Source organism: Salarias fasciatus, chromosome 5 (assembly GCF_902148845.1).
Source record: "Salarias fasciatus chromosome 5, fSalaFa1.1, whole genome shotgun sequence".
NCBI classification, from domain to species: Eukaryota; Metazoa; Chordata; class Actinopteri; order Blenniiformes; family Blenniidae; genus Salarias; species Salarias fasciatus.
Genome location: NC_043749.1, coordinates 21384304 through 21405686, shown reverse-complemented (window position 1 = coordinate 21405686; position 21383 = coordinate 21384304). Strand labels below are relative to the sequence as shown.

The 21383-nt window shown below is 44.0% G+C and overlaps 1 protein-coding gene across 1 annotated transcript in view; it reads left to right on the top strand.

Annotated features, from left to right (window-relative positions):
- Positions 1 to 21383, top strand: part of eif4g3a (eukaryotic translation initiation factor 4 gamma, 3a) — a 46999-nt gene that overhangs the window by 13324 nt on the left and 12292 nt on the right. The window contains exons 3-18 of the mRNA XM_030090862.1: positions 1527 to 1694; positions 3574 to 3666; positions 3913 to 3972; positions 5361 to 5393; positions 9278 to 9298; positions 11024 to 11203; positions 11894 to 12005; positions 12151 to 12311; positions 12865 to 12990; positions 14190 to 14424; positions 15032 to 15832; positions 16685 to 16788; positions 18012 to 18300; positions 18538 to 18662; positions 19962 to 20081; positions 20393 to 20548. Coding sequence (XP_029946722.1) covers positions 1527 to 1694; positions 3574 to 3666; positions 3913 to 3972; positions 5361 to 5393; positions 9278 to 9298; positions 11024 to 11203; positions 11894 to 12005; positions 12151 to 12311; positions 12865 to 12990; positions 14190 to 14424; positions 15032 to 15832; positions 16685 to 16788; positions 18012 to 18300; positions 18538 to 18662; positions 19962 to 20081; positions 20393 to 20548 — 2784 coding nt within the window. The remainder of the gene's footprint in view (positions 1 to 1526; positions 1695 to 3573; positions 3667 to 3912; positions 3973 to 5360; positions 5394 to 9277; positions 9299 to 11023; positions 11204 to 11893; positions 12006 to 12150; positions 12312 to 12864; positions 12991 to 14189; positions 14425 to 15031; positions 15833 to 16684; positions 16789 to 18011; positions 18301 to 18537; positions 18663 to 19961; positions 20082 to 20392; positions 20549 to 21383) is intronic.

Genomic DNA, 21383 nt, shown 5'->3' with positions numbered 1-21383 from the left:
AGTCAAAGACCCCTGCATTTGCTGATGCACACCCTGTGAATGAATGTCTTTAAGGCAATAGAGAGATGGAAAATTGATGTAATTTTCACTTTATTGATTTTTAAAAACTGACATGCAGCTCACCGAGGCATTTCACTTGCTGTGGTCATTTGTGGGAAAATATTGAATTTCTTGCTTCCTGGTGGGTTTTTTTTTCTCTCCATTTTCTGACCCCTTGGCTTCCAACACCACAAAGAAGATGTTTCCAGATTTGATGACGTGGGAGGCATTGTAGGTAGCTGCACACAGCACAAGGAGTGCCACTGTGTGCTCGGAGGCAGGCTATTCCGCTGTGAGCCTGTTTATTCACTGCGACATGACATGACTGGGAGCACTGGTGGGTTTATGAGATATTTAGCATTGAAAGTTTGACATAAAGCATCAGACGCTGGTGAAAAAATAACCAAGGCTAGTAGTGTTTATAGGATTGATCTGTAGGGTGGATGTGGGCTTTACTCGGTCACTCCTCTCTTCCCCCGTTCTCTCATGTAAAGCCCCCTATATAGAATCTTGCTTCCCCTCCCCCATCGCATCATGCTGCATGTCCTCAGAATCAGTCACTCGCCTGAAGCAGGGCAGGCTCCTCCCCTGGCAACAGCAGCTAGATTAGTTGCTTTATCCCAGGTCATCTGAGGGAAGTGGGCCACACAGCGGAGGTGCAGGGATGCATAAGGGAGTGATCGTATAGAAGCCGCACTCGGCGTAGGCTGCATCACTCGGTAGAATAAGTACGTCTATTTGATGATGGCGATTTTTTTAATCTTGCCGTCAGTCGCCGTGTCCACGAGCTCTTAAACCCCCTTCATTGATGCCAGGCTTTGTGAGAGAGAGAACAGACTCTGGAGGAGAGAGAGGAGACGAGGTGGGTTACCCGGCTTTCCGTTCTGCTTCAGCGTCTGCTTGCTGCTTTCCTCCTGCAGTATCCTGTCTCACTCCCCGGTGTGGCAGGCATGCTGCAGCAACAAGCAGCACCTGCAGTGGTGCCAGCCCCTAGCTGCAGCAGCCAAGGCCCGCTCTGCCACGCCACAGACATCTCATCCTCACCGGATACGGTTTCCGCCTGATGCCCACTCGAAGAACCCTCCGTTGGCTAATATCGAAGAGATTTGCTTAGCGTGACTCTGTTGTATCTTACTGTACCAGGTGCTTTCTGTCTGTTACAGATAAACGGGCATTGTAATGTGATTACTCAATCCACTTTTTTGCCATGAGAGGCCCAGACTTCCTTACACAGCATAGTGTGTGCTGCTGCAGAACAGGCCTGATCTGAGTTTTTTCAGCCAACCGTAGCACGCCTCTATAGCCGTGCACAGAGCGGGTCTATACATAGTGGGGCTAATCCCGCAGCTTGAGTGCTGAATTTACAATAATCAGCAGGGGAACTAATGACCAGTGAAATCCCACCCCTGCTGTTCCTCCTCTTCACCAGTCTTGACATTTCCTTCCTCATTTTGCACATCTGATTCCGTTGTGTTGGTGTCTCACAGGTATCCAGGCACGCTGGCCCTACCTACACCGCTCACGACATTACAAAGGGACACCCTAACTTGGCCGGCACCCCGCCCGGTCATGCCCACTCCCCGGCGCTCTCTCAGGTATCAGTACCCGCAGCTTCCCCATATCGCTACCCTAAGGGCTGGGAGGCAGGCGGAGGGGTGAGTTTATCACTGTGGCCGCCGTCATCTCCTCTGCATGCTCACCGTCGGTCTTTTCCATACGCCTGCTTTCTTTCTGTTTGCACCCATATCTTCTTTTTGTGTGTCAAAGTTAACTTTGACAAAAAAAACTCAGAATTTAACTGCAGAACCAGTGTTAAAACTGTAACAGTAATTGTAATAAAATATCAAATCTATTGATTTCTTCTCTTTTTTCCCCTCCACCTGACAATTACTGGTTGTCATTGCTTCATTTACCAGTGTTTTACTGTTTCGTTGTCATTTTTATTTCTTTTTGATGACATTTTTTTAATACACCAGCAGGTAATGTGTGCATGACTGTATTGTTTTAAAGAATTCTGGTGTTTTGAAGGATTTAATCAGGCTCAAACACAATGATTGCATTTAGTAAAATAGGTCTTTAAAGTTTTCTGTGTATGGACCTGGTTTTTACTGATAAGGAGCTGGAAAGAGAAAAGCCCAGAGTAGCAGGACAAAGATAAACAGTGCAGCCTGGTGAGGGTGAAAGTCTGTTTGAGAACTATATGTACACATCATTTGTACACTCACTTGTAACTGACCTATATATTTTAAGGCTAACGCCAAAAAGTAGAGCACCAGGAGACTTTTATTGTGGAACTTTTTTTGAGCGTACAAAAATTCTTAATTAATAGAGAGTCAAGTTTACTTTAAATCAACCTTTTGGTCATGGCAGGATCGCGTGTCAACAGCAGCATGATGTCAGGTTAATGATCATTATATTTTTAGCTATATTCTTTTGTAAACATCTCTCCCACTGTCCACTCTTCAGTTATTTGGTTGCACTCTGGACAAAGAAGTTTTTACCAGTATACTGTTTCTTTTTAGACTTAATAAAAAGGTAAAGGAAGCAGTCTCCTTAACATAATGCAGTCCACCACTGCAATGCTGTTAATTACGATCTCAAAATAGAAAAATTTAGTTTAATTATTTAAAAAAAACATCGCCTTACTGTAGAGTTTTTGTGCTTCATCATAAAAAGTTAAATCATGAAAGTGTTCTTTATGAAGGATATGTGTGTGTGTGTTTTAAGAACATTGTCCAATTGGTGAATTATTTTAGCTGCATAGATGAGATGAGATGAAGTCAGAAAAATTCAAAATATAAAAAATCTTTGATTAGCTTCTTTCTTTTTCTTTAAGTGCAATAGATCAAAACACAATAGATGAAAGCCTCTCTGTGCTCCATCCATTGCTTTCCCTGTGTTGTTTTAGGAAAGTACCTCAACATACACAGGTAGCTGCGTAAAGCCAACCTCCTAATCACAGAGACGTAAACAGTCCCAGGCAGTGTTAGTGTTGGGGTGACGCCGGCATCTATGCGCCGCTCTCGTTTCTGAGCACGTTGACTCCGTGACTCAGCGCCTCTCTCCAAGTATGCGACTGCGCTCGCACAGAATCTAGTTGTTCCTCTCTCCGGTTATAGCCTAATGGCCCACTGCCTCACCTTAAAGCAGCTCTAGTCTCTTACCAGCTTTCTATAAATAGTCTTGTCAGCCAGCACAAACCTAAATTATCGCAAACGTCTCTGCGGCAGCTTGAAGAAGAGTAAGCAGATCTGCTTAAACCCACCTCTGCCTCGCTCCATTGCACACAGGATGAAGAATAAAGGAACACAGGATTTGCCGTCCTTGAGGGCATCAATTATCTTTAAGCAGTACATAAACCCCAGTTGAAATACTTTCTCCCAGAAACAATCAAAGCAACTTAGTTCTTTTTTTTTTTGATTAAGTATGTCTTAATGAAATGACTGATAACTGTTCTTATTCTGATCAGAACATAACCGATACTTTGCTCTTTTTTTTTCCCCATTTGTTTTTTTTAATCTCTTCTTTCAACAGTCTCCATACAACCCTGGGCAAAATGCTGGCTCCGCTCCTTTAGTGTATTCTCCCCAGACACAGCCAATGAATGCACAGCCACAGAGTCGCCCGGTGAGTGCTCCTCCAGCCCGAGATTTACAGCACACCTGCCTCTTAGTACCCAAACAGTTTGAGGTTCAGTGTGACTGTATTTGGTTAAAAAAAAAAAAAAAAGAAAAAAAAAAAGAAGTTTCATTGAGCAAGTGTTCAGAAGCCACATCAAGCTTGGCAGTTGTTGGCTGATCTTTGATTGTGGCCGTGAGTTACTTGAACGTATGTTGCATTTATTTAATTTGGTCTCCTTCATTCACTCCTTAGAAGCTGATTGTGGGTGGTGGTGGTATCGCTGATGGCTTACTGGACATGAGTCTGCTCTATGTAATTTTTTTTTTACCTTTTACCTCTACTACCATGTATATGTTATATCTAGAAATTTGACCACACACAGTATGCTTCACCATGTAACACATAATGCTGTTTTATATGTAGTAGTGTAATTCATAATAAAACGTTAGAGTAGTGGAAATGTGTTTTAAAAAGTTATACTATGTATAAATATATATACAGACTAAAAAGGTTAGATGAGAATACTAGGAAGATTGGCTGTCTGAGTGTTGGATTGGACAAGGATATTGGAAAGGAAATAGGAAGGATTTTTGCCAGGTCAGTAGTTGTGTTAGCACTAATAAAGTGTTTGAAAATTTGCTGAACTTCCCGTCGGGTGACGTATTTCACTGGGGCTTAAAATCAATTACATTTGTCTTTCTAGTGTTCCTTTTTTTTTCACTTTTGTTCCCCTAATAATAAGAATAAGCTTGACTGATATGGAATGACTTGGGCGCATTGTTTAGCCAGTTTCTTTGTTTATCCAAGGCTTTTGTTTAGATTTGAAGGGAAATTAAAGCTTTCTATTTTGTCGGCTCCGCAAGGCGTCTAGACGTTGAACTTAAACTGCATCATTAACCCTGAAAAGGTTTTTTTTTTTTTTTTTTTTTGCAAAGCACTTAAGTATTTATGGCTTTTTCCTTTTTTCTTGGCTCAAGCTTTAGTTGTGACTTGCTAGACTTCTTGTTTGGGTTTTTTTTTTTGGTATTTGTTAGTGGTGGTATGAAATTTGCGAAAATATCCAGCAGTTTTATTAGGCTTGTTGAGTGTAGCCTTAGGAAAGCCATTTTAAAACAGACAGCCCATAAAAACAATAACCTTTTGTTTAAAATCTTACTCCATGAAGAGCTTAGTTTAAAAAAAAAAAGAATCCAAATATGATATTGACTTTGCATTATTTATGAGTCATGCCAGGCTCTTGCCCAGCCCCCATCAGGAGAGAAAGTCTTCCCAGACCTCAGTCAGTGTGTATTTACACATACGCTAAGTCTTGGCTCAAACTGTGCGTTTACCTTAGAAAAGTCCCCGGAAAATGGTTATCTCCTCTATACAGTGCTTCATAGAATAAAAACACTTTTTTTTTTTCTCTCCTTGTATTTGATCATTTTCCAGAACAATAACTGTGGCCTCATGTGAACCCACTATTTGTGGTGCTCAAGCTGGTAAATGCAAATACACACTGCGCCTGTGGACTGGAGCTGCATCATGTGCCATGTGTCCTTAAAGCTCTGTTGCTCTGTTGTTTTGTGATATATTTTCAAGGGTAGGCCTCCATCGCTCATCTTATACTGTATCTGTGTCTTTCTTGTGCTCTTTCTTCTCCCCGCTTTGCCATCACTGCTTCAATACCCCTGCTGGACCTCTCCTCCCTCCCCCACCAGTTTGCTACGGGCCCTCGACCAACCCACCATCAGGTAATTTGCCCCCGCTGAACGCCCCTCCTGCTCCCTTTCTTGCATCATCCTCATCAAAGCAGTTCGCAGGTCCCTGCTGGCAAAGGGCTGTTTTTAGGGCGTCAGCTGTTCCTTAAAAAAAAAAAAAGGAAAGTTTCAGCTTTGAAAGCCTCCAAATGTCTTGGAATCGGTTTAAGAGTTTTTTTTTTTTTAATTGTCATGGGACGTTTTTTGTTTTTGTGTGAGTTCATTATGATGTCCAGCCAGGTGCACGCTGTTGTATCCTGACCGTGTTTTTTGAGAAGTTCACATTTATTTATATCCTGTGAGTGGTCAGTTTCATCCCAGGTATTTGTAGGTACCTTCATCAGACTGAAATGTAAACGGAGCTCGTGGGCTTTGTCACATTTCAAGCTCTGGGTTAATCAAGACACTGATTTTGCGCAGATTGTTTTCAAGCCTCTTTTAACTCATTATTCCCTTTTGTTACAGTTTTTGTATATAGTTTAGTGACCGTGAGTTCGAGTTATTGCTGTGCACACTGTCTGTGCACGATGTGCTACTTCATCACAAGAACTCCGTCTGAAACAAAGAGAAATGCACAATATTCCATATAGTTACATTCAGAGCACAGCTCCTAATTGTGAATACTTATTGATGCTGCGGCCTGTACGTGAAGGAATGTGAACTGTGTCAGGTAATAAGTTGCACCGCTGGATGGGACCTTGAGGTTAATAGGTATTAACTCTGAGTTGCTTATATTGTCAGAATGCGCAGCTGGGAGCAAGTTGTGTTGTTCACCCTGTGCACAAATAGAGCCCAGTTTGTGCTTATCTTTATTGGGCTTCAGAGTTATATAGTTGTGCTAATGTACATCGGTTCTTTGTGCTTTAGAAACATAACCTGACATGAAGGTCATTCATTTGTCAGGTTTCCAATTTTAATGTGTCTCCCTGGACACAGAAACACTTTTGTTGGGTTGTAGGGTTTTTTTTTGCAAACAGTAACCTTAGCTTATAGTCATCGGCAGACACTGTATGATACTTTTCCAATATTTCATTGTTGCCTCCATCAGTTGTGGCTCTTTGGGGAAGTCTCTTACTGTTGTTTTCATCCTGGTTGAGGTCAGATCTCGGTGATGTTTTCCCTCTTCATCCTGTAAACCCTTTTGTTTGCTTTGTGTTTGCTCAGTTAAAAGTTGTAATTAAATTCAAAGACTTTTGATATATTCGGTTGGATAGAAGCACACAAGTATACCTCCGCGTTCACCCTGCCGCCTCTGTCATCAGTGAACAGCCGCCATGTTTGACAGACGAGGCGATTTACATTGTTCCTTTTACTCTCCACACCTCAGTCGATATTTCGAAAGGTGCATTTTGGTTTAATTATTTCACTTTATTTGAAAACTGCCTTATTTCTCCATGTTTCAAACTGCAACCTGACCTTTTTGTTTGAGGCTTATCCAAGTTCCCGTAGTGAATCCACTGAGGTTGCAGCCATCAGGTCGCATGCTGATCATGGACAAAGAAATACTGTCTCAGACTGAGGCTGCGTACAGTTTTCTGGTCTGTGTTCGTATGCCAGATTCAAAGATTTCACGTCCAAAAAGAGTTTAACAAAGCTTACTTTGATAGCTTTGGTCTGTATCTAAAAACAAATCAGATATCCAGATACTTCTTCCTCCCATGGATAATCTGAGTCATTTTGTACGCAACATAATTTGAAACAATGTTCAGATTTTCAAGAAACATTTAGCAGCTGTGCGGCGTGTCTCCCTCATGGTGGAACAGTGTGACCCTAAATGATTTGCCGAGTGCAAACCCACTGGCCTACCTTTCAGACTTTGCATGTTTCTTTTTACTTTCTCTGTAAATATGCGTCATCCAAAACATCCTGGATTGGCTGATTCTCATAACTGGAATGCCATAGTTTGTGTTTTTCTTCTTTTTTTTTTTTTATTTATTTATTTCCAATTGATGCAAAGAGGAGACATTATTTACCAAACTAGTTGTACCAAGTATGTAGCTTTGATACTTGATGCGGCTCTGAACGAGAATAGGAACATGGTTATTTTGGTACTCGTGTATCTAAATTTGTCACTTTGTGCAGCCACCTCATGGTCTGCTTTGTTTCCAGTAGTAACACCAAGGTACTGCAATTAACTTGGCTGTTTTATAGTTGCTTGGGAAAGCCTTGTGGTCTGGAGTTCTTTACAATCACAACTACATGCCAAATTCAGCAGCGGCTAAATGACTGTGGGATTGATTGAATCCGCTGAGAGGCTGATTGTTTTGTCTTTCTCATATGAAAGCTCTCAGAATCCAGAGGTAATCGCATGCACTGTCAAGCCATGTTACATGGGTCATATGGACGGCCTGCGGTCCAGCAGTGAAGCCACAACAATTTTGTGTGCGTGTGTGTGTGTATCGCCCTGGTGTTTGTCTTCTTTTCCACGGCTGACACTTGTGTAAACAGCCCTGGTCCTGTTAGCCTGTTGACACTTTGTGAAGCAGTGTGGATGGATTATGAAGAGCATGTAAATGTGTTGGTGTCTGCCAGTCGAGTATTTATGGTCCCGTCTGTGTGTTACCTTGTGGATGTTAACCGACTCAGACATGTCCAGACACTGAGGCCGGGCGGCTTCCTGCTCTCCCACTGTAATGATTTATACAGCTGCCTATTTTTTTAAAGATTGACATGTTATTCACACCTCCACGTCCCCCAAGAGACGCCCGATGCTACTTGTTGTCTTAATGCTCACCTTCTGGGCGCCGCTGCGCGGACGCGTCTCGTAGAGACTAATAATAGTACGGTGTCAAAGTGTAACGGGCGAGTTTGTTGGCATTACATACACACCCAAGTGCGTGCTCAGGCTGTCACAAACTGGCGCTGAGATTTCTTGTGCCACCACGGAAGTGGAATCGGAAAGCAGATGAAGCTGAACAGTGGCCTTTTATACCAATAGAGAAAACGGCTATTGTCCCTTGAAACACACTCCATTCACTGTAACGAGTGCATCCAAGTCAGAAAGCTTATCAGGGGAAAGTCTACATCTGCTTTAAAACAAGTATCATGCTTCATATTACTGTAACTTGTTGACTTTCTTATGACATGTATGTATACACAGCAGACGTGTTTAAAAAAAAAAGCATTTCATCTGTTTTCTCTCAGCATATTCACCAAAACTCGGTCATACAGAACATGAAGATGGCATATTTTATGACAGGAAGTTTTGGGTCGCTGTGACAGTCCGCCTTGTTATCTCCTCGTGTTACAACAGGTGGTATTATGTCTTTTATACAAATATTCACCCACCGAACCACGATCAACAAGTCACAATAGAAACTTTGGAGGAGGGTGAATGCATTCCTGAGCTCCGCGACGCAGACGAGCGTCTGCGGCTCATCCTTGGCACGCGGCCCTCAACGCTAATCCCCCGCCGCTAAGTCGGTGTCGCAGGTGACAGCCAGGTCGCAGCAGGGCTGGGGAAAAGGCAGTTTGGTAATGCGAGTTAGCCTGTCCGCAAGCTCGATCCACACAGTCGGAGGAAGGAAAATACTCCCTAAAGAGAAATTTTTTTTTTTTTTGAATGAGACTATTTGCATGCTGGGTATATATGTGCATATATCAAGGTCGTCACGAGTCGAGTGCCGATGTGACATTTTGACTGTGACTTTTAAGCTTTTTCCGTTTGACCTCCCACTCGGTGATACAGCACCCCACATTCAGGGATTCATTTCCATTGTTTGAGCTATTTCTGGTGAATAAAGTGGCTCGGGATCATTCTTGGTCGAAGGTGAATGAAAATAATTGGACAGTTTCCTGTTGATGTGTGTGGGATACTCAAGTCTCACCAGTGCGGTCTCCCATTGGCTTTTTTCTCTTTCCTGCTTTCAAACCCCAAGGGAGGATTCAGGCCCATCCAGGTAACATTTCCCTCTGTGTCTTCAGTGTCTGCAGACGTGCATGGCATGACGTGGATCATCCTGAAATGATCCCGGCTCTCCCGACTTTGAACCCTGCACTCCCCGTCATTTTCAGTGTGCTCTCAGTGGAGAGTTATCATTTTGTCCCGATGTCCCGTCTCTTTATCCTGTGGAGGAATAATTACTCGAGTTTTCAGTTCATAATTTTGCTCTGTTTTTTTCCCCCCTCTTCATTCATAATTCATTGTTAAACCTCACAGTTAAATGAACAGCATGCCTAATGAAAAAGATAAGGTATGTTTTTTTTTTCCAGTTGTAAATGGAAATATTAGTTTCTTCCATATTCCAAATGAGACTCGGCGTCTGATTTTAGTAATTGACACTGTTAATTAAAAAGAGTATTTGAAGCAAAGTTGTTTTATTTGTTCCTTCATATTTCTTGCCTTCCAGTTTAACTAATTTGACTTCATGTAGCTGGTAATAAAAGGTTTCCTGGTCACTTCCCAGATTTCCACAGAGCTATTCACAATAAAGCTATTGAAGCTGATTTATTGTGTTAAAGGTGATTTCCCTCCTGGGTATTTTTAGACAGTTTTACTGCATTGTTTATTTGGCTCTCCTTCACTGGTGCATGCGCGGGCTGTGGTTGGGTTTTCCCAGCTTGAGCTCTCGCTGTTTGGAAGTCGGTCACAGCTGTTGGTAGTGGTCTTTTCTTCAGGCTCAGCGCATAAAGTTTTAACACTACCTTTTATGTGCTGTCCAAACTCAAAGCCAATACAATAGGCGACTTTTAAGTGATTGCAACTTGTGCTTTAGAGAAACTATTGATGCTGCAGTCACGAAGACTTATGTCTCTCTCCGCTGCACCCTTTGAACACTTTCACCAGTCCTACAGCATTGTATTGCGCATTTCGTGGCAGCTGGACTTGGCAAAATAATATGAGAAGGATTAGAAGGTGGAACATGGGAAACCTCTGCATTTCCCCTCCAGGTTTTCAGGGCTTCTGCAATATAATCAGTGATAGATGTCTCTGTGATAGGCAGTGAGTACGCAAAATATAGCCAAAATGGTCCTTTCACAGTGAAGCGACAGACTTCATTTTGCAAATCCATCGCTCTATTAAGTCAGTGTGTCCACCGTGGAAACCCTGTGATAGCTCTGGTGAATAATGCAACATGGTTGATAGCTGGTTTGATTTCGGGGGACTTGTAAAACTCCTATGCAGCGGATTTCTCCAACTTAAATTTAGCCTCTTTGAATAAATTTAAGCGTGTCTGGTTTCTTGTTAGAGGATTATGTAACGTTTGATAAAATGTCCAGAGGTTAATGCAGGTTGATGTCCTTTGTGCATATACAATTTCTCAGGATTGTGACGTTGTCTTCAAGTAAGCAGATAAAATCTTAATTTGTGTGAAAGATGATTCTTAGTAGGGATCATGAGTTCATTACGGAAGTGTTATAGTGTGTCTCCTCCTTAAAATAAGCTTGTCTTCTGTCTGAGAGTGGATTTTCTGTTATTGGCTGCAGCAGTCTGCTGTTAAATCAGAGCTCACTCTGCAGAAAACATGTTGGACAAGCAGTGAAGACATCTGGAAAAATTGTACTGGCTTGTGAAAATAGATAAAGCACGGCCGCATGCTGAAACTACAACTGCAACTTCTGGGATAGTATTTAATGTCTTGTTGTTTCTCTCTCTCTCTCTCTTTCTCTCTTTTAACTTTCAGTTTTTTCAGCGGACTCAAATGCAGACCGCGAGGCCCACCATCCCGACCAACACGCCCTCCATACGGCCTGGCTCGCAGACTCCCGCCGCCGCCGTCTACCCCACTAATCAACCAATCATGATGACCATGGCACCCATGCCTTTCCCTTCCCCACAGGCTGCACAGTACTACATCCCACAGGTAAGAAGAGTGCCTTCTATTCTTAAAATTTTAATGATTAGCTTCTTTTCTCATTTTTTTACATATGCATAATAAACAGTTTGTGGGATGATGTGGTTTTTCTTAACTCCTGCTGCAGCAGTGGCGTCTCATGTATCAATAACTTCATTATCGACCAGTCATCAGCTGCAGTCATTAAAACAATTTCCTCTGATTTCCAGCTGCTTTTAGACACTTTAATAAAAATGAAAAGATCTGACTCATTTCTGACGCTTCTTGATAGCAGAAACTAAAATTATTCAGTGAATAGTTGGATAAAACTGAAAGACTGTTCTCTCAAGTGAGGTTGCTGTCAGCCTGTGTATTCCCAAGAAAGGGAAGCTTGGATCTCTCTCTCTGTATTGTGCCGATCTTACAAGCTGTTGTATGTTTCAGAAAGAAAAGTATCACGCTCGCTCTCAGCATGAGATATGTTCAGCTAATAAAAAAAAGACTGGTTATTTATCTCGAACCGTTTCGATTCCTCTCACGCACTCCCGTCTTAGAGCTAAATCAAAACTTTTTGACTATTGATTCCTCTTCTTTTCCTGCTTGTGTTTGCTTATTTTTATTTTTATCTGTCAGTTCATCAGTCTACTTTGTTTGAAATGTGCTACATAAATAGAGCTGCCTCGTCTTGCGGCTGACGTCTCTGCCCGTCCTCGCTTTCAGTATCGCCACAGTACGCCCTATGTGGGACCTCCTCAGCAGTACTCTGTACAGCCCCCGGGGTCTGGCACCTTCTATCCTGGTCCAGGGCCAGGGGAGTACCCTGCCCCATACCGTGAGTCATTAATCCAGCACAGATGCACATCCAGCGCAATTCCCACAACCATAAAATCCGAATTTACCACACAGAGGACATGACAGTCTTACTAAAATCTCTCTCCTTCTGCTTTGTCTTTTCCTCTCTGGGCCCGTTCGTTCAGATCCCCTCAGGTACCACCCACCTGTCTCACCCTCTGTCCCGGCTCCCGTCCCCACAGCTGGTCCACCCTACTACCCCGGACAGACTGTGTACCCCCCCTCACCCCCTATCATAGTGCCTACACCACAGCAACCTCCACCAGCCAAGCGTGAGAAAAAACCAGTGAGTATCTTAGGAGTTCCTTGGTCTCTTCTCTGGAGAAAACATGTTTGTATTGACTGAGCCTAGAGTAGTAAGGCTTTTGTTGTTGTTGATCTCTTTTTGACATTAGTCAAATTAAGTTCTTTAGACTTTAGGCTAAGATTTGGTCTGCAAATAAGAGAACATTTGTTCAGAGAGAATCATCCTAATAATGGGCCAACATGGCTAGTTCCATGTAATATTCCTCAATGCAAGCAGTATTGCCAATCTGTCACACTCAGTGTACAATTTTAAAACTTTAAAAGTCAAGGTATGTCATTTCTTGATAAAAATACTCTTATATTTTGTTTTGAATTGTGTTAATCTGTGATATTCTGCTGTTTCTCATGAAAACTCCTGAGATTAACACATCTTATTTACATCTGCGGTGTCTCTGAGCACAGATTTCAACGTTGATATTATGCAACGCTAAAGCGCCGATTTGAGCCAAAATCAGGCATGAAATGTGACGCGGCCGCTTCGAGACACGGGCGCTCTAGTGAGGTCTGTTTTTTTCGTGCCATTGTCCTCCCAGATCCGTATCCGCGACCCCAATCAGGGTGGCAGGGATATCACAGAGGAGATCATGGCAGGAGGTTCAGGGAGCAGGAATTCAACACCTCCGGTCGGCCCCCCCTCCTCGACCCCGACCCCACCACAGGTAAGGCTGCCATTGACACCCCCACCACCACCACCACCCACTAACAGCTGAGGCCGGAGTGGCGGAGAATCAAGAGAAGAGCAGCGTCTCATGTTGCGTGGACACAGTTTGAGCTCTCTGCTCTAATCTCCTTTATGCCGCCGTGTGTGTGACAGACAGGATCTGGCCTGCGAGTCTTTGATAATTTATTTTGCCATCCAGCCGTCTCATAAGAAATTCATGATGGCTTTGAGTCCCAAATGTTACACGGCTGCTGTTTATTGTTCGGGATTTGTATTTAAAAACTACATTGTTCCGTCGTGTAATGAGCGGTTTTAGTTACACTTCTCTAATTCGGAGGTCATGTTCTGCACATTCACAAGTCTTTATATTTACAATTCACATAGCGATAAAAGCCGTTACGTTTAGACATGTGAAATCTGTTTTTGCATTATGCTAATTTGTATCACCTTACAAATTATAGTCACTTTCGTCTTGTTACCAACTTGTTTTGATCTCACACCTGCTTTCTCTCCTGCACTATTTCTATTCATTCACTATCTTTTTGCAGTATATGGTACTGTGTGTATGCCTCCACTCCTTCTCCAGAATCCACTCAGATCCTCTGATTTGACTGAACCAAAGATATTGAGCTCATTTGGTGCACTCCTGACAATGAAAATGGAAATGTGGCCCGAGAATTTAGTCCAGGAATACTAATACTGGGACTGTGTCTGTAAAGTAAATTTCCATGTTTTTTATGAAAAAAATCGAAGCCAAAATCTGCTGTGCTAATTAGAACTTTCTAAAAATGAAACAAAAGAAGCCCAAATTAGAGCTTTCCTGGATTCTGAAGAGGAGCGTTGTGACTTCTTCCTCCCTGTGCCTTCTGTGGATGTTAACAGTGTCTTTCCTCTCTTTCTCTGTCTTTTTGTGCCATCTTGTATTCATTTCTTTATATATCTTACCCTCCTTTTCTCTGACCTTTTCTCTGCATTGTCCTGAGCCTTTCCATCCCTCCTCCTTCATTTTCTTTCACATTGATCCTCCATCCTCTGCCTGTTTTCCCTCCCTGTCTTCATTGCTGTCCTCTCTATCTGACCACACCTCTCTGGGCTCCCTGTTTCTGCTTTTTCCTGCATTTTTGGGCTTGTTTATTTGTTTGTGTGCTCGCTTGCCTACATCTCTGTGCCTCTCTTTCTGGTTTTCTGTGTTGCTAGTTTTTATGGCCGCACCCTCATTATCCTCACATTTTCTACCTCAAATCGCAGCAGCAGCAGCAGCTGAGCAGCAGCCAGACTCCAGAGCAGCAGTCGCAGCCTCAGCCTCCTCAGCAACAGCAAGCCCATCCCGGAAGCTACACGTTGGAGCCGCCGCAGCAGCCGCAGCAGCTACAGCCCCAGCAGCCTCAGCAGCCATTGACAACTGGGGCTTCAGACACCAAACCAGGGCCAGGTCTGCCCCCGCTCGCCCTTTCCTCTCCTTCAAACGCACAAAACAAACTACTCGACAAGCAGCGGCCCATTCATAACGACTCTGCCTGTCTGGCCCGCTGCAAATAATCTGTTAAAACCGTAATTTCCAAATATTTTGTGTATCACTTTCTTCTCTGCAACAGTGCTTGCAAACGCTTCCGCTTTCATTTCACATCCAAAATAGACTGATGGGTCAGGATTCCTTCCTGCAGCTCCTCCCGTAATCAGTTTGATTGTTGTTACAATCTTTTTTTTTTTTTTTTTTTTTTGGGGGGGGGGGGGGGGTAGCGCAGATTAGCGCACGTTTGCCACACTAACCCGCATGTTTGCATTGCATTTGTTCCATTATTCCATACTATATGCCAAAAATGCCTCTCAAACATTACAAACATCATCAGGTATCACCATTTTCAAGCCGTACCTCTTTTTGTTGTGTTTTTCTAACAGAGAATCAAAGACCTCTTTAGACTCTCTAAAACAATTTTTCTTTTTTCTATTGCACCATTTACACCGTTACTCGTTTGCGATCATTATTTTTTTCCTGAACGAATTTAAAAAACCATCGACACTTCTCTTGTGCCATATAGATGAAACGCCAAAATTGGAGCCAGTTGTCCAGAAGTCTTCCTCACCCGTGCTGGTGCAGCCCGAAGCCCCTTCGGAGAGACCGGAGGCCAGCGCTCCTGCATCTGAGCCTTCTCCTCCTCTCGAACCGGAGCTTCTCTTCCCCGTCTCGTTGGCCGCGCCCGCCTCTCTCCCGCTCGCCGTGGCCAACGCCAGTGATCGCCCCTCAGCCAGGGAGCCTGCTGCTTCAGCCTCCTCTTCAGCCTCCTCCTCTGCCTCCTCTTCGGCCGGGGAGAGCAAACCCTCCCTGGCACCACCTCAGACACCCAACACAGACAAGCCTCTCTTGGACTCGCCGCGAACGTTAGCCGCCTCTCCGTCGGCGGCTCCCAAGGCCTTGAACGGCCTCGCAGAATCCGAGCTGGATGCCTCAACGCACGAGCCCTCCCTCCCGCCCCCAGCTGCACTCCAGCCCAAGGCCTCCACTCCTGCGTACAGAGAGGCCTCCACCTCCTCCTCCTCCTCCGAGAACCTGCCCTCTGACATGAGGCCGGAGGTGCCGATTGCTGCTGCGCTCTCCCCCATGGCGCCCGTGGCTGTGGTTCCAGTCACCCTGACCTCAAGCCCCATCCCGTCGCTGCCAGTCATGCTCCCCCCCGGCCTTCCGCCTCTAGTGCAGGCCACGACAGAGGCCGATGAGCCCAGCAAGTCCCTAGACACTAAAGACCTCATTCCCAGAGGAGGGACAGAGGCACAGGGTGGCATTACGGAGAGCAAAACCGAGTCTCCGCAACAAGCACTCAGTAGGAAGAGTCCCACTACAGGTACTTTGTCTTCTCTTCTCGGTTCCATGTTTTTAATGCACTTAATTGCATGTGACATTTTAAAAAGTGTGCTATAAACACAACACTGCTTTTGGTGACAGGCCTGCTTTAAAATGAGGAGCTGTTTTATGAAGCCATTACTTTTTTTTTATGGCGTGATACCTGAATTGGCAAATAAAGCCGCCCTGTCGTGTCTCAGGGTTTCATACACGTCTATACAGCCATCTTTCATCAGGCGTTGTGATGACACGGTTGATCCTCAGGAAGTCGCGCTCAGGTTAAATAAACGGACTTCGTCGTCCGTCGCCAAGCGCGCAGGAAATCATGGAAATGTTCAGATTGGGAGGAGACTTTTAGTACTTCTGTTTGCCGCAGACAACCCCAGAGGAGACAACAAATAGTGCAGTTTACCGGTACAATCAGTGTAGTTCGTAAAATGACTCAACTTGTATCTAAATGTAGCTTAAGTAACATCAGAGGGGGGGAAAAAAACCCAAGCTGCCACAAATATTTAAATACAGATTATTTTTAATCTGGTGACACTCAAACAAGAGGGAATGTTTTCATGTTGTTGTTGAAAACAAACGTGTTTTAATCGAGTTAACGTTGAAACATTCCGTGGAAGTTTCTGCAGTAGTTCATCAAACTGACAACCATCTGTTAACTGTAGCTAAATGTTTGCCAGGATTGTTAGTACTAACAGTTTTAAGACCTGGTTATGGAAGTAAAACCATGTTTAACTTGTCTTGTTTGTTTTTGATTTGTTTTTTGGAAAAAAAAAAAAATGAAATGTGACTTTGTGATCTATTGTGGCTTGGGTGTTTTCATGACTGCATATCTGTTTCCCTGCAGTAAATCAAACTGCTTCTGCTACACCAAAGACCTGGAGAAAACCAAATGAAGGGGTCTCTGCTGGAGACGCATCTCAAAAGGAAGAGGAGGAGGAGGTGGTGGAGGTAAGAATCCTTTGGCATGTGATGCACGATATTTAGGAGAATACACCCGGAACGACGAGCATTTCTGTTTTGAACAAGACTCCAAAGTGTAAAGCGAGGGGGACGGAGAAGAGGAAAGGCACAATGTAGGCAATAGTTCAAGTGGAAAATGTTTCCACATGTTCGGAGGAAAGCAGACATAAATGACTTTGGGGCGTTGTTATCGTCCGAGAACAACACTGTCGTAGTCATCCGTCATCTTCGCTGCTCGGCCTGCCCACCGTGTCTCCAATCAGATGGTTTTCATCCCGATTATTTGTTTTGCCAACGGCCTGTCGCTGCAGGACATTATCAACCTCACTACATAATGCAAGTAAAAATAATTACAGGTTTCTTTCTGTCTGCAATGAAAAGGCTTGAAGCACAGTTTAATGCAAAAAGCTGATAAATTAATTTATGAAGAAAATGAATAAATTCTGTGAAATAGGCGAAATGTCGACTTGAACTAGTGATTTTTATTAGTGACGATTTCAAAATATTGCCAGGAAAGTTCAGACTTTCAGGAGATTCAGGTTTGTTTTACAAACTGAAACATCTCTTTGAAATTGAAACTCCGGCGAAGTCCCGAAGCCTCTGAGGGCTCATGGGTGGAAAAGCAGAGGCAAATGACAACATGGCGCTTCTTCATCTTCAGTAGTGCTACACAAAGCCCCGCAGACACCCTCGGCACACACAGACGAGCACTGAGGGAGTTACAGCCGAGAGATTGAATCCCACTCTTCATCTTTCTGGAGCGGGTTTAAATTGTGCTATAATCAAAATACATTTACATTTATTTTTTCAAGCAAGCTGTTGTTCGCAGCCTCCCTTCTGGAGGAGTCGGGAGAAAATCCATTGCTTCCAACTGTGCTTTTTTTTACTGCCCGTATGGATTTGCTTCCACATGATGAGGAATGCTGAATGGACTCGGCTTTTAAATGACTGTAGAGGACAGTCTGAAGGAAATTATACCAGTGTTGCACCATTGTGTCATTTCTGCTGTCTGCTACGAATCGCTGATTCCTCTTTCTTCTCTATAACCTTGTCTTTCTTTATGAGAGGCGGCTCATATTGAATTCATATGTGATGAGCTGTAGTTAGCCGTCTACTTTTGTGCCTTGAATTCATACACATTGTTCAGATTTCTGCTGCAACACCGAGCTTTTCGTGTCGACGTCGGCTCATTGAGTCTTGCCTCCTCGCAGGATGAGTCCAAACCAGCCGATCAGCCTGCTGGAGACCAGACCTCGCAGCCAGCCCCTCTGAGCGGCAGCCTGGCGCCCCTGCCCTCCGTCTTCAGCTCCACGCCCGCTCCCGCTCCCGCGACCTGCCCGGAGGCCGATGGGAAGCCCGCCGCTCCGGAGGAAAATGGCGACGCGGAGCTGGAGCCAATGAGGAACGGAGCCGGCCACGCCTCGGAGACGGAGAGCAGCGACAGCGGAGCGGCTCCCGGAGACAAGGAGAACTCCACAGGCGCCCCGCAGGATATGGAAGGTTAGGCCCCAGAAAGCAGAGAGAAACACCACAAAGTAACATTTTATCTCTACAAGGCGGTGAAAACACAAAGGCCCTGTTTTTTTTTTTTTTGTTTTTTTTTTTTCTTTCTGCATTCTTCTGCCAAATTGCTGTATTGTAACATCTGCTGTAATTATTCCCAGCACCTCTCTGTGTTTATATTGAATCCTTTTTCCCCCCCTTTCGCCCCCTCTTACACCCCGTTTGGTGGTCCAGACCTGACTGAGCCCAGCGGGAAGCGTCAGTATGACAGGGACTTCCTGTTAGGCTTCCAGTTCATGCCCGCCTGCGTTCAGAAGCCCGAAGGGCTGCCGCCGATCAGCGACGTGGTGCTGGACAAGGTAGGTCACAGATCAGCCTGCAGTCGCGTTCAGTTATCCGTTCTTTCACCTGAAAGACAAAACAAAGTCAAACTAAATAATATAGTTTAACAGAAGCCTTTTTTTTTAGTGCTTCATTGTCAGTGTTTTAATATACTGACAGCAGCTTTTTAGTTGATTTTCCGTCATATTTAATTCATGTTTTCTTGCAGACCATGGTGATCTTCCATTGATTGTCTTTAATTCATTTTATAGGTTATTACTTATCAGTCGTCTTCAACCGCCTCAACAAGACTTATTCGATTTAATAAATTATCGAGCGAAAGTATGAAACAGTCCGTGGTTCTAGCCTCTCAGACATTTATAATCCTTGTAAATGTACGGCCGTTTGGTTCTTAAACTGTGGGTTGGACGAAAAAGCAATTAAAAAACCCTTACCTCAGGCTGTGGGATCCTGCGATGGCCGTTACTCATGAGTGCTTCTAAATACTAAGCGATTAAGCTTTTGAATGATTGATGAGATCAGTCGGTAATGAAAATCATTCGTAGCAGCTTTAATTTTATAAAACCGCCTTTATTGTGATTGCAGCGGAGCAGCCGACGGTACTAGTTTATTGTTTTAGAGTGCGAAATCGTGCGCCACTGGATCAAAGATACAGCAGTCGGGGTTGTGTCTCGAGATCCACACATATGTATGGGCGGAGCATATGGCCCGCCGAAATGCTGCTTTGATTAAAATCACATTGCCGTTATGTCACAGTTGGCAGTGTGAAAAGTACACGCCCCTCCCCCCACCTCTTCCAAAAAAGAACAACCAGACTGGCGAACAGTTGATTGGTACGATCCCAAAGTCTCATTTTCTCTGTGGGAGAAAGTGAAATCTCACTGGGGAAAGAGTGGAGCGGAACTCAAGGACAGCTGAAAGACAAAGAGCTGGATTTGTTCTTCTCTCCTCCCCCACAACTATCTCGCTTTCTCCTGCGTTCCTTTCTTCCGTCCTCCCCTTCTCACATCTGGTTCTGACTTCTCTCACTCAGCATCTCCTGAACGAGACGCGCTCGGTTCACTAGCAGCGCATCAGAAATGCATCCAGCGGGAATAAAAAAAGACGGCCGTGCAGTCCTTTACTGCAGGTCACCTTTGAAGGGACCACTGAGTTAGAAATTCACACACACTTTCCTCTCACACACTCATTCCACTGAGTCCTTCAGCCCTGCTGTCAGTGCGACCAGGGAATCACTGCTCCCCCTGCTGGTCACGCCGTCCCCTCCCGCACATGCACTTTGTGTGTGTGTGACGATGCATTGCTGTGTCACACAGATGAACCAAAACAAGTTGCCGTCCCGGGTGGTGGACTCCAGGGTGATATCCAGAGGACCTGACTTCACACCCGCATTCGCGGATTTCGGGAGGCAGATGACCGGAGGACGAGGCGCTGCGGTGAGTCGCGCTCCCTCCGACAAGCCGCCACACTCTTTAATGAAATAAGACGCACACGGCCTGTCGTTTAGCTTCAGCACGGCGCGCTTCAGTTGTTGTCACTGTCGAGATCTGTTTGATTTGATGTCATCACTTGGAGGACTGTAGCGGCGTAGGTTTTCCCTGAGAATTAGCATTGTGGTCATTTAGTAGCGTTTATATTATGAGTGGAGGAACAAACCAAATGTTTACATGGAATTTTTCCATTTTCCTTTTTTTGTCTGTACACATTGACTGAATTCTCTCTTTCCGTCCTTCCCCTGCCTCCACAGCTAATGAATATTGGGGCTCGGCGGCCTCCGCCCAGGAAGATCATCATGAACGTGTCGGTAAACGATGATGTTCAGCTGAAAAAATCGGAGAATGCTTGGAAGCCCGGCCTGAAGAGGGAGGGTCCTTCAGAGGACCCCGAAGTGCAGAAAACACAGGCAAGGGCAAAAGTTCACAAGAGAAGCACATTACCTGCACAACACTACCTCTCCTAGATAAAATCTCTCTAGTTAAAGAGTTTCAAGATTTCAGAAATGCTAACAAAATAAATCTACACTTGATTCTGTAGAGATGAAGGGAGGAAAAATGAGTTGTTCTGAATGCAACAACTGCATTAACATTTTTGAGAGATTCGTCCACAACAGCCCACAAAGAGTGACTGAGTCTGTTCACTTGACCATATAAATCAGATAAAGTCGATAATTTTAACAATCAGCTCTGACAAGTTTATAAGCACTTCAGAAATGTCAGGAGTTTATTTCAGTTATTTATTGGATTTGTTTAAACATTTCAACGTAAAACTCACACTTGCCAGTGTTTTCAAAAATCCTGATCTTGTCTTCTTGAGCATGATGATCCCTAAAAACAGATGTAATCTTTTCTTCTCTCCAAAAGTGGCTCTTCAGCCACTTCCTGCTGCTGCGTGTGATGATTATCTTGTGTTTACAGGCAGCTCTCCTGATTTCATCACTTCCGCTTTCTACTTTTTTTTTTTTTTTTTTTTTTTTTAAGTACATGAGAAGATTAGAAGGAGCAAAATAAATCAAATCAAAAGGGGAAGAATGTATGAAGACATTGGACTATTGAGGATGGATCTCAGTGCATTCGTCTAATTTGTCATCAGATAACCGTCACGTCTGATAGAGCATGTTACATTGTGTTTACATGATCACCTAATAATCCGATACTTCCAGAAGTCAGATAATGACTGGATTTCATTGTGTACATAAATGGGCTAATTGACTGATCATCTCAGTGATTAACCGCATTTTC